Genomic DNA, 12835 nt, shown 5'->3' with positions numbered 1-12835 from the left:
TTTCCCTCCACACAGTCCATCTGGTCTCTTCTCCTGAACAGAACATACCATGAGTTTAGAATGAGAAGATCGCATGCTGCCATTCACTCTCAGAATCACAGCTTTTTTATTTGGGTTATTTGTTATTGCTGGTTGGTTTGTTTGTTTGTATTTTAAGTACCTGTGGACTGCTGATTTTTAAAGGCATTCAATGAGTTGCCGAAGGCCCTTTTGTTGATGGTGATGTCTTAAAAAATTGTTACCTGTGTATCTTAGGTTCACATGCAATGTTACATTTATCTGGTATTATTTATTTTATGTATATATACACATAAATATATCTCTTAGATATTTCAATATATTTTACAAGCTAAAATTTGGATTAGAAATGTTAGTGTTAGTTGTAGTTACTTACGGCAGTTTCATGCCCTCTTTATGTCGGAAAGCAGGTAAAGGGGTGGGTAGTGATCAAATGATGAGATAGCTATGTAAGGAAAGTAGCTAATATTTATTTCTTTCATTTGAGAGGAAAGCCTGTTGTGTCATAGAGAAGACTTGCTTTTTAAGAGATTATACGCTTCAAGACAGTTGCTATGACTCTGCTTAGGTAATATTAGAGTTCTTTGTTAATCTTGTTATGGAAATGGTCTGCTACTAATATGGTGGTGCTTCTGTTGTTGGATGCCTTAATCACTAGTTTTTGGCTGTGGCCTAGGGGTTGTGTAGATTTTTTCCTGGCGGACGCCTATCTTGGCAGTTCTTTCTGTCCAGTATTTCACTGCTGATTCTGTTTAAGAAACAATCTAGCCCGATGCGAGGTTTCCTGCGTTAGGGAATGCATAGTTGTGTTCTTGTAGTTGCCATAGCGAAGAGTGCTGTTGGAAGTAACTTCATCTTAACAGTGGAAAGACTCTTTGATATAGTTAACAAAAAAGGACCTAATTGTCATGGTTGTTTCCTGTGTTGGCATGGCGGTGTTTGCAAAGTAGCTGTTGCTGAGTTAGTTTCATTCCTTCTCCTCCTGGGGAACAGCTGTCATCAGGGCTTTTGTGGTAGCTGTCCAAGGTTTGAGGCATAGTGTTTGGGCATATTTTCACGTTATTTCCTTTGAATTTGGTGGAACGTATCACAGTTTTGTGTTTGGTTTTTTTTTTTTCTCTGATATTTATTTGTTGAAGTAAAATTTCTAGGAGGTTTGAATGTAATTCTGTTATATGTCTGGAATAAATGTCTAGACTGATCATTATAAATGCTCACCCTCCCCCCTTTATTTGTAACAATCAAATGCAGATTAAATAAATAGGCAGATTCTTTAGTCCATTCTACTTCCCAGGAGCAAAAGCTTTTAAGAGCAGCTCCAGGATTTAATTTATAATATGAAACAAAATTAACAACAACAAATTGATATTTTTGGTTAGTAACACAATGAAACTCTAAGTTTGACTTACTAAATATCTGCATTGCCACTGCCTGAAATTCTTTCTGCCCTTTTACCACCCACAATAGCCTCTAATATTCCTGTGCAGACTCATCGTTTGTCTGCTTTTAGCTATCTTGGGCTCATGGATCACTAGTCCATCTACTTTGTAGCTCTCCACATGGAGCCTGACTCTGTCTTTGGTATTAGTATCTGTCTCTTCTAAATCTGTAGTAATAAGCCATCAGGATGGTCTGTCACACTCAAAAGAACCTAGCAGATGTAAACCTAAAAAATGCACATTTCCCAGCAGTAGCAATGAGAGAAAGGAAGTGTCTGTGGCTGAAAGTGTGGTGGAATTGCACTACCCTATAATTATTCTGTGTCGGAACACCTGTCATTTTTCAGTTCCTGGTTTACTTCAGAGTTTTATAAGATTTTTTTTTTAAAAAGATTGTGGATACTATCTGAAAACTCTTGCATAAATTTCCCGTCTGTTATTTGATATTCTTTATGGTTTGTACTAAGCAAAGCTGCTTTTCCCTAAAGTATTGAGTCACTGAGGCTATGTAAGAGTCTTATTGTTCCTCTTACCTCAAAAATTATGGAAAATAATTACATTTCATCTGTAAGGCTAATTATTTAAATTTACCTACTGACTTTGCTTTGTCATGTTCAATGTGGCCAATAGTATAAAAATAAAATTTGGACAACACGTTTTTTTCCTTACAAATAGGAAAAATTACATAACTGCTGCGAGGGATTTTTTTTTTTTCCTAATTGGTAGGCTTTCTATTTTCAGTTATTTTATGCCAATATTTATTAGAAATATATTTCTACAAATTATAAGGAGAGTATACTGATAACAAGTACATCACAGGTACAGAAAAGTCTTTTTAGGGACAGTGAAAGGGAGCATTTGAAAATTGTTTAAACTGTGATAGTGGTTGTGCAGCTGCTTTTAATAATAGTAGAGGGTTTTGGGGGTTTTTTTGGTTGGTTTTTCTTTTTTTAGTATTTAGACCTGAAATTTATAATTTTTCTTTAAACATCCAACATGGTTGCATCCTGACTGGGAAGAAAAATATATTTAAACTCCCAAGAAAATGTATGGGTTTCCTTTTCTAATTTGCCTACCACCCTGTAATGCTTACTGTAAATTGGAAAACACTGCTTCAAGAGGAGTAGACTCACTATCTGTTAAATTATTTGTATATAATCTATTGTATTACAACTACTGCATCATTAATTCTGTTCTAATTTTCCCTAAACTGTGCTTGCATGTTACTTTTGAGTATTATTGTTTGTCTTTAGTAGTTAGTGATTCGAAACTAGTTACCTGATGATACTTTTGTTTATTTTTTTGCACAAAGCTAGAGTGTTTCAAGCTCAGTTACCTTATCCAACTTCCATAATTGAGATTAGAATGTAAATACGGTAATTCCAATTGATTGACAGTAGGTGAACATTACTGCTGCTGAACAATTTGTGTATAATGCTTAATATGTCAACAGTAGATGATATAGTAGGTTGGTGTCACTGTTATCCTGTGTGGAAGCATGGGTATGAAAACCAGAATGAGAGTATGAGAATGGAAAGATACAGATCCATAAATCCAGTTATTAGCGAGAGAAGATTGTCTGATAACTGTGCTGATAAAGACAACTCTGTCCCAATTTGATTTATCTCAGTATTTATAGCTTAAATACTGTGTCATTGCAAATAGTTACCTAATAGAGATCTGTCGTCTGCTCCTCTCTCACTCGCTAAGCTAATTTACAATGGATAGCCTTAGCTAACTAGGTTTGTGGTTCCAGTACTAACAAGTGCTGCCAAGAATGGTGTCTTATGCTACTTTACTGACAAGATCACTTCAAAGGTTGTTAGGAAATATGTTTGTCTTTCCCTCACGCTCTTCTGTTACTTTCCAAATTTCTCTGCCTTTCTTCTGTTCCATCTCTTCCTCATGATCAAACTTGTGGTTTATCAAGAATTTCAGGCAATAAATTGTAAGATCTGAACTTCAGATGAAAGAATTAAGGAAAGTGGTTCAAACTTAAAACTGTAGCATTGTTATGGAGAAATATGTAGCAACTTTAAATATTCTCAGTCTATAAAGTCAGCTCTGAAATGGTTGATTCTGAATTGAGCTACCTGTAACTTGTAGAGTAGCCATTAATGCTTTTACAAATATTTTGAAAAGCTTACCTCTAGTTTTGTATTTCCTCCTAAGAGCCACAGATATAAAATAATATTGTCCTGCATGGTACGGTTTGTGCTGTTTTTTCACAAAAACTATGGCTAATCTTAGCAAATAAATGTCATATACCACTTTTCTTCTTCTGACAAGGAATTCTTTATGCTCTTATTTGGGCACCAAAATGTGATAACCTTAAGAAGTTGTTCTCCAGTGTATTAGATAACCTCAATTTAATATTTGATAATTCCCCCAGATTTGTGTTTTGTAGTCTAGACTTTAATGTGGCTGTGAGACTGTTTGGATTTTCCCCTCACCCCCCCATTTGGGTATTAGTAGCATGCTGTCATTCTAAGCAGGCAGAACACTTACCTTCTTCCAGAGTCAGAAGGATCACCATGCTGTAGAAAATACTGTTCTCTAAATTTAGTAATAATATTCTGTAGTTAGTTTTCATTAATAAAAATAGGACTACTGTTGTACCTGTACTAATGATGTTAGTAATATTACATTCTATACGAGGATAGTAAGATGGTTGTAGGAGGCAAAGTAACAATGCATTATAATAGAAGCTATGGTGGGAATCACTATTGCACTTTCATCTGGGGCCACTGGATAATGTATCTATCGTGGAAGTATTGTTTTAAGTTTCCTTTAGCACATACTAGAAACAAATGCTTTATGGCAGGCCTAAGAGTTTTTCTAACCCATCTCCTGCTCATACTGTAATTTCTTATGGGTATGGAACTATCTTAAATAAATGGAGACGACAATCTTTTGTGGCTGCTGTTTGGATTGTGTGATAGGAGGTTGCATGAAGAAACTGGTTTTGAGGCTATAATTGAAATATCTGTTTAAGATGTTTTGATTTCATCTAATGCTGCAATTTAGTAATGTTGAGATTGTTTTCCACTGTTGTTTACAGGTCAATAATGACCGACTTGTACTACCTCAGTCAAACAGATGGAGCAGGAGATTGGCGGGAAAAAGAGGCCAAAGATCTAACAGATTTGGTACAGAGGAGAATAACTTACCTACAGGTAAGAGGGTAGTGTTTTAAATCAAGGGAAACTTATTTTTTTAAATATATATAGCAGTTATCTATACCCATGTAACAGAATAATTACGTGACAGTTTTAAGTGAACGCTTGTTCACCAATGAATTACATACGAAAGAGATTAGAATGTTTCAAACATAATATAAAGTATTATGTAATATGCATTACATGTGACGTATTATATGTAGTATGGTAGTAATTCAAGGAAATCTTCAGGTGTTTGGGTTTTTTGTGTGTGTGTGGGTTTGTGGGTTTTTTTGTTTTGTTTTGTTGTTTTTTGATTCATGGTTTTCACTGGGCCGCCCTTACCTGGTTGGATTCTTTGTTTTATAATAAAAGATGTCTAGTTTCTGTTTATGATTCTTTAGAGCATCAGGAGGAATATATATGTGTGTCAGAATGCATATATATGTTTACGCAGTGTTAAAAATGAAAATATGAAAGTCCTTGTATGAAAATTCTGAACAAGCAGCCTGTTTTTAAAAATATGAGTATGCAAAATTGAAGTGCTTATGTAGTATATTTTCCAGTCCTAGACTGTTTCAGTAGATGTGTGAGACTTCTCACAGATGCTCATATTTGTGAGTGCATAAAGCTTTTTTAATATATGTGTGTGTGTGTGTGTATAAAATTTAAACAAAACTTGATCTGAAGCTTTTAGGACTTCTGTTCAGATATGAATGCCTGCAGCTCTTTATATAGTGACCAAAAAGATGTTTGTAGTATTCTTTTTTTATTTGTACTTGGTTTGTTTTTCCTTGCTTGTGTGTAGCTCACTGCTCTGCTTTGTATGGTCACCTCTAATGTCTGATCTTTTCTCTATGTAAATAGATTTTTTTTTTCTCAGACATTCATTATTTTACATTTCACCATTCAGCTATTGGAACCTTCTCTTCTGTGAGCAAGCTATGTATTTGTTGCTTGTTAAATAAAAAAGACACCCTTCCGTGGGAAAAACCTCCCTCTAAATTATGTAGGAGACATCACTTTATTGTCTTCCTCCAACTCCTTGAGAACTGTTTCTTTTCTTCCATTTTTGATGTCACTGTTTGGCAGTGGTGTACTGTAATTACAGTACACTTTTCATGATGATAAATGTGGCCTTTCTCTACCTTTCTCTCTTCTTTCACTGTTTCCATTTGCTGTCTTATCTAAGCATGTAGATTTTTCTGGAGTGTGATTGTCTTCCGATTTTATGTTTTACAGTGTTCAGGGCCATAGTTCAAGACTAGGATCTCCAAGTATGTACAATGAATAACAAAAGTAAAAGCAGTTTAGGAGGACAGAATTACTCAGTATTACTCTCTAACCCCTGTGTTCTAGTGCGAAGTGATTGACTCTGAGCAATTAATTCTATTTAAAACTTACTTATTTAAACCAAACAACTAGTATTCCTTAACAGTGGGTATGCAATGTAAAGCAGTCCATGTTCTGAAATTACTCTCTATTCATACTACAATTGTATTAAAAACTAAACTAAACTAAAAATCTCAACAACTCTTGCCCCCCAACTCCATGCCAAAAAGACCTATCTGGAACATATTTGTAATTTTTTTTTTTTTTTTAATAAAGAATAAAAGTACTGTATCATTTTCTTTCTGGTACATGTTGAACAGTGATGGCTGCATTATTTTGGGACATCTCCTTGAGGAATCATTTAAGTGAATGATTGTGAATAGTGATGACTGCTACTTCATTTGGATGGCATTACCATAAATTTGATTTAATGAGGCTACATTTAGCCAGTTCCCTGTAGTTAAAGCAACACTTAAAGCTAGGAGCTTACATTTAAGCAAAAGACCTTGTTTTCAGAGATGTTCATTGTCAATGAAGAGAATATGCAAGAGAAGTCAGACAAGGGCTCCTGTAGTACTGTATAGCCTGGAAGTGATAGGCTGAGTAAATGAATATGAAGGCAGCAGTTTTATTTCCCCTATCGTTTTGTGCTTATTTCTGTTCTGTTTATTTTAGGAGTTTGTGATTCAGCATGCAATCTCCCAGTAGCTGAATATGTTTGCCTCCAATTAAACTTATATTCATCCCCCAAACCCCCCCCCCCCCCCCCCCCCAAAAACCTAACCCAAAGTATTTTGTTCAATTTGGAAGGTTAAAAATAGAAGCATTTGAGAAAGGTTGCTAAATGCTCACCAACATTATCAGTTATAATAGTCATAGTTTCATCATATTCATACTATTTAGTTGGGGCTGTGTGGGGTTATGCAAAGAAAAGCAAGTTGCTTACAAGATTTTATTCTGAGGCTTCTGGATTTCCCAGTATTTTTGTTGATTTAATGTCATTTAAATTTTTCAGTCATAAAGTGTATTAAATCCTCTCTCTTTGCTTCCCATTAAAATTAATTATATAAATTTTTAAATAAAAGTACTTACGCTAAAATGACAACAGCAACTAAAAAGGCCCTGGGCACTCTGCATGTGTGCAAAGGGATGTGCTTTCACCAGCTCTAAGTCTTGAAAAGTGTAAGCTTGTATCCTTCAATAATTCAAATCTAATGTATTCTCTCTTCTCCCAGTTATTCCACTTCACTCATGAGAAACAAATTGTAGTGTGTTGTGGCAGTTGTATTATGCTGTTAGTATTGATAAGTTCAAGCTAATTTGAAAGAAAGGCAAAAGTAGGTTCCAGAGTGGAAAAAATCTCCTATAAAATTCATCAGCGTTTACTTTTCTTCTTGGGAAGGAGGACACTAGCTGAAGGGCTTCAGCTCTGTGTCCATATGGTTATTGTTCTGGGAGTAGAGATGATTTCTTTAATGGGCAGACCTTGTAGTGCTTCAGTTTTCCTGTGGTAGACTCAGCATCCTTAGGTTTATTTGAAAGCTTTCTGGCATTTACTCCAAATACATAGAATCCTTATAATTCAGTTACTCAAGGAGAAAAATGTCATGAATAATGCCAATTCTAATTTCTGAATAGGTTTAAGAAGTAGATCTAGGAATAGAGTTGGACTAGATGACCTTTAAAGGTCTCTTCCAACTCAAACTATTCTATGAGTCTATGAATAGCACACTTTAATAGTCTCATCTTGAAATGATAAAGGCAAGTTTAGATACTGGCAAGGCAAACAGTTGAAAAAGGTCATATCCTAACTGAGATGTGTTCCTGGCTGCGGGTACTACTTGCTTATTTAGGTAGTATAGCTCCAGTTAAGATTTATGGTTATGAATTCTTAATAGTGACACACATTGGATATGTGTTTGTCTTAAACTTGACACCTGTCTATGATTATTAAACTTCAATCTTTTGACTTGCAGACACACACTCATTTAATTATAAATGAATCAGTGTCACTAGTGGTCAACAGAATTGAAAGGAGAGAATGACAGTCATGCGGTTTTCTGTATTTGAGGGGAAGTTACTGAACAGAACAATTCATAGAATAGATTCTGTCCCAGATTCAGGTTTACTGACAGACTTGTAAGGCCTAAAAATGTACCATCTAGAAGATGTTTATTGTTGCCTTGTTACATTCTTTTCTACAGCATCATCAGTTTAACATTTACTTAGTGCAGATTTTTCTATGGGAATAAGTGGGGATGGTAGAGGCCAGAAACACAGTGCTACTAACTGGAGAATGAAGTTTGCACTTACTCTTCTTTAGGCAGCAAAGATTCCACACAGGAAGGATCCAATAATTAAAAATGCATAGGAAACTTGTTTGATTAGTTTTGGTACTTCCAGAATTACTTGAATTGTCTCAGGAAATGCTGTCATTTAAATAGTTAATAAAAAATGAAACTGTCATTAAAACACATTTTGTCGAGTAAGGTTTCCATAACTGGCCTACTTAATCTTTGGAAGTGTGGCTAGAACTGAAAGTTTAACATGCATCCGTATATACAGTTGATTAATACCATTGAGTAACAAGATCTTGGACTTACTAGAGATAATTCCATTAAAATATTATTTCAGTGCTCAACAGTATTTAAAAGGTTCATCTGCCTCAAGGATAGACTGTGCATTTCTAGTTCCTAATGTCGGAAAGGATATAATGAAATTAGAAGAGTTGAAAAGGAAAGTTTTGTGGATGATCAGTACATGATCCTGGTATGTCTGAATATAAAGACTAAATATATGAAGATTTCAGTCCAATAATGAACTGAGAAAGGGATGTGATACATAGAGGTCTATGAAATCTTGACTGCCCTGAAGAACTTGAGTAGGAAATGATGGTCCAGTCTCTTTTAAAGAAGACATACTTCAGTGCAAGATTCGTACTGTGCTGCTTTTGCAGAATTAAGTTTAAGGTTGAATTTAACAGGAGTTACATATTTTGGGTAATCAGTCATAATAGCATGGAATCTGCTTTGGTCTCTTCAGTCATCTTGTAAAGATTATAGTGGCAGCATTCCTTTGGTGAATGATAGGTACTATAAATAACTTGAATTTTGTTTTACAGCTAATGGTTCCTGTTTGGTGTGTCTCAATTAAATTAGTTTTTATATGGATACAGGAGAACAAGTTTAAATAAGTCTTATGAAGATAGAAGTAGCTACCCACGTCAGTTATTCAAAAGAAGCCATTCAAGGATATTCCTTCACACAGTCAAACTAATGAACGTTAATTAAATCCAAGACTAAACACTATTAATTCTCTATTACTAATTCAGTTTTGTAGGTCTTCTATGTAGTAGTAGGAGATTTCTCAGCCCCATTAGTAAATATGTCAGCCAGACTTCTGTAACTGCTACACCCACACAGCCTGAGTATGTCATTTAAAAAGGATTGTCATGTACTGCACAAGAATTAAGATTCAGACATTTCATGAGAGAAAACCTGTATAAACTACTTTCCTTGTAACCTAGACAGGAGAGATAATTTTCAGCTTAAAGGACTGTAAAAATTAAGGAAAGGGGCTGGAATCTGCCAGTACTGACAAGTGGAAAGTAATGACTTTGAGAGTTTAACTGTATGAATCCACCAGCAAGCCACACTGCCCAGGTCGCAGAAGGCAAAGGCAGGAACTGGGAAAAGGAAGAACCGCCACTGTGGAAGACCGTATTTGAGACCATCTAAGGAACATGAAGGTGCACAAGTCCATGGGACCTGATGAATTGCATTTGTGAGGCCTGAGGGAACTGGTGGGTGAAGTTTCCAAGCCACTATCCATCATATTTGAGAAGTTATGTCAGTCTGGTGAAATTCCCACTGACTGGAGAAGGGGGAAACATAACCCCCTTTTTTAAAAAGGGAAATAAGGATGACCCAGGGAACTACAGACCAGTCAATCTCACCTGTGTATGCAGCAAGATCATGGAGCAGATCCTCCTAGTAACTGCACTAAGGCACATGGAAACTAAGGACGTGGTTGATGACAGCCAACATGGATTCACTAAGGGAAAATTGTGCCTAACAAATTTGGTGGCCCTCTCTGGCAGGGTTATGACATTGGTGGATAAGGGAAGAGCAACTGACATCACCTACCTGGACCTGTGCAAAGGATTTGACACTGTCCCACATGACATCCTTGTCTCTAAATTGGAGAGGCATGGATTTGACGGATGGACAACTTGGTGGATAAGGAATTGGCTGGATGGTTGCATTCAAAGACCTGTGGTCAATGGCTCCCTGTCTGTGGGGGGGGGCGGGGGGGAAGGGGAGTGTGAGGAGTCTGTTCAACATCTTCATTGGTGACATGGATGGTAGGATTGAGTGCACCCTCAGCAAAGTTGCCGATGACACCAAGCTTGTGTGGTGTGGTCGACACACTGGACAGAAGGGATGCCATCCAGCGGGACCTTGACAGGCATGAGGGTTGGGCCCCAATTAAGTATTTTAGTTCTCACAATATTCAGATTATATTTAAGATCACTTGATGGGGAGAACTCAGTTCCCCAGATGGTGATTGTTGGTTTTTGGAAAGACCTGATTTATAGCAAATTTACAGAAAATTTTATTTAAAGTTGTTTAAATGCGAAAGCAACAGAATTTATATTGATGCTCAAATATCAGTATTCTCACAGTTTAATTGATAATTAACTTTTCATCCTAGAGATTTTATAAAAAAACCTGTTTGGAATGCAGAGTTATGTCTGGAGACATAAAAGTAAGAATGTGTGTGTACAGCAAAGTACTGTTTTTTACAGAAAGAAAAGCTTCTGTAGATTATGTTGTTGTGTTGTCCACACACTTAAAATATTTATTGTTTTGTACTTTTATACATAGCATTCATATCTTGCAGACATTTGCCTCCTTTGTTGTCATTTCTTGTATTGTGGAAGTGTAGAATATTATTTTAATGAGAGTGCATACAGATTAAAGTACTGTCTTTTATCAGTCTGCTCAGGTGTGTGTTTTATATTCCGTATTTGGTATGTGGTCAGTTAGTCTAGGAAGCAGTCCATTAATAAGTGTTTGTTTTATTCTATATCCTGTAGACCAGTGGAAATTTTATTTTGTTGGATGATATGCATGCTCATTGAAAGAGAACTAACAAACTCAGGAAAATGACTAAAGAAGAAACATTCCAACACTGAGAATCACGTTGATGTAAAGTGAACTCTGATTCCAAATGTTAGCTTATTCTGACAGATTTACAAATGAGACAGTAATTTAAAATCTCGAAGGTATTCTGTTTTATATTAAGATAGTGAAGTATGTTCAGTAACTGTTCATGTTCACAGTGAAGAATTCACATAAAATTTTCATGGAGCTGGAAGCTTACTCATCCATTTTAATATGAGATGTGTTAGAGTAGGATGGCTTGTGTGATTTATGACATATGTCAGTTTTCCAAAAAAAAAAAAAGAGTATGCCTTTGTGTATCTCTAGTTTCACTTTTTCATCCATACTTGCAGAACCCGAAGGATTGCAGCAAAGCTAAGAAACTTGTGTGTAATATCAACAAGGGCTGTGGCTATGGTTGTCAACTTCATCATGTAGTCTACTGCTTCATGATCGCTTATGGCACTCAGCGAACACTCATTCTAGAGTCTCAGAATTGGCGCTATGCTACTGGAGGCTGGGAGACTGTATTTAGGCCTGTAAGCGAGACATGTACTGACAGATCAGGTACCACCACTGGACACTGGTCAGGTAAGACTTAATAACTCACATAATTTCTCCTTGTGTTTTTTGCAGCTTCATTCACATAGAGCTATTTTGATACCTCTATCTTAGATTTTGTGGAGCATAATATCTAGGAGTATGGTTGTGTACATAAGCATCTTTTAAATCTTATTTTTGCATTGTATTGAAAAAAATATTATCCCTATTAAGGTATCTTTGCTTTGGCAGAGATGTTTCAATACAAAGATTTTGTATTTCAGGTTTAAATTACAATCCTTTGGCAGTCTGCCACCGTGTTATGTGCCAGATATGGATCCAATTTTTGTGGGAAGGGAGTATTAAATAGAGGCTGGTTTTGGTAAACTTTAAAGCAATAAAGCATGTTTCAAATATAAAGCAGAGAAATACAAAGAAAATGGTACCCAATAGTAATTTACATGCTAACAAAATAATGAAATAATTGAAATAATTTTTAATGTAAACTGAACCGACTCAAAATTTAACTTGTAAAAACAGTGGCAATATTAAATACACTATTTTTAGATCAATATGTTGATCCATTCTTTTACTGGGCTGAACAATTTTGCTACAATAAATAGATGGGCATTCATGTTTGGTGGATCAGATAGCTTTGTCTCGAAGTAAACAGCATTCATTTTAAAGGAATTCTTACAGTCAATATCTTGACGAGTTACTAACATCTGCATATTTTTATAGGTTTTTTTAATATATATATTTAAAACATTTTTCACATATTTGTCCAATTGAGTAGGTATACAGTGCAACTGGAGATGGCTGGTAATATGCTAACTTTTTGCTTTCAATTTATGATAAATACTATGAAGAATTTCTTAAAATTAAAGTTCTGCAAAGTTAATTCTTATGTGAAAAACTGTCAGCTTCTTAAAACACATATTTCATTGACTCTTCCTTTTTTGTTAGGCATAATTATCTTTTCTAAGTTTTTAGTGGGCATTACATGAGAATAGGCTAAGCTATGGACAAAACCAATTTAGAGTGCGTATCAGTAAGGGAGATAATTGTGCCACATTTCAAGCTATAGCTCTTTTAGTTATCAGCCTGAAGAAAAGGAGGCTGAGGGGAGACCTGATCACTCTACAGCTACCTGAAAGGAGGTTGTAGGGAGGCAGGTGCTGGT

At 35.6% G+C, this 12835-nt stretch overlaps 1 protein-coding gene across 1 annotated transcript in view; it reads left to right on the top strand.

Annotated features, from left to right (window-relative positions):
* Positions 1 to 12835, top strand: part of FUT8 (fucosyltransferase 8 (alpha (1,6) fucosyltransferase)) — a 60659-nt gene that overhangs the window by 14273 nt on the left and 33551 nt on the right. Inside the window, 2 exon segments of the mRNA XM_010160206.1 lie at positions 4519 to 4633; positions 11466 to 11703. Of these exon segments, the coding sequence (XP_010158508.1) occupies positions 4519 to 4633; positions 11466 to 11703 (353 nt within the window).

This window comes from Eurypyga helias, unplaced genomic scaffold (genome assembly GCF_000690775.1).
Source record: "Eurypyga helias isolate BGI_N326 unplaced genomic scaffold, ASM69077v1 scaffold6891, whole genome shotgun sequence".
In the NCBI taxonomy this organism is placed as follows: Eukaryota; Metazoa; Chordata; class Aves; order Eurypygiformes; family Eurypygidae; genus Eurypyga; species Eurypyga helias.
This window is presented reverse-complemented; position numbering and strand designations above follow the sequence as displayed.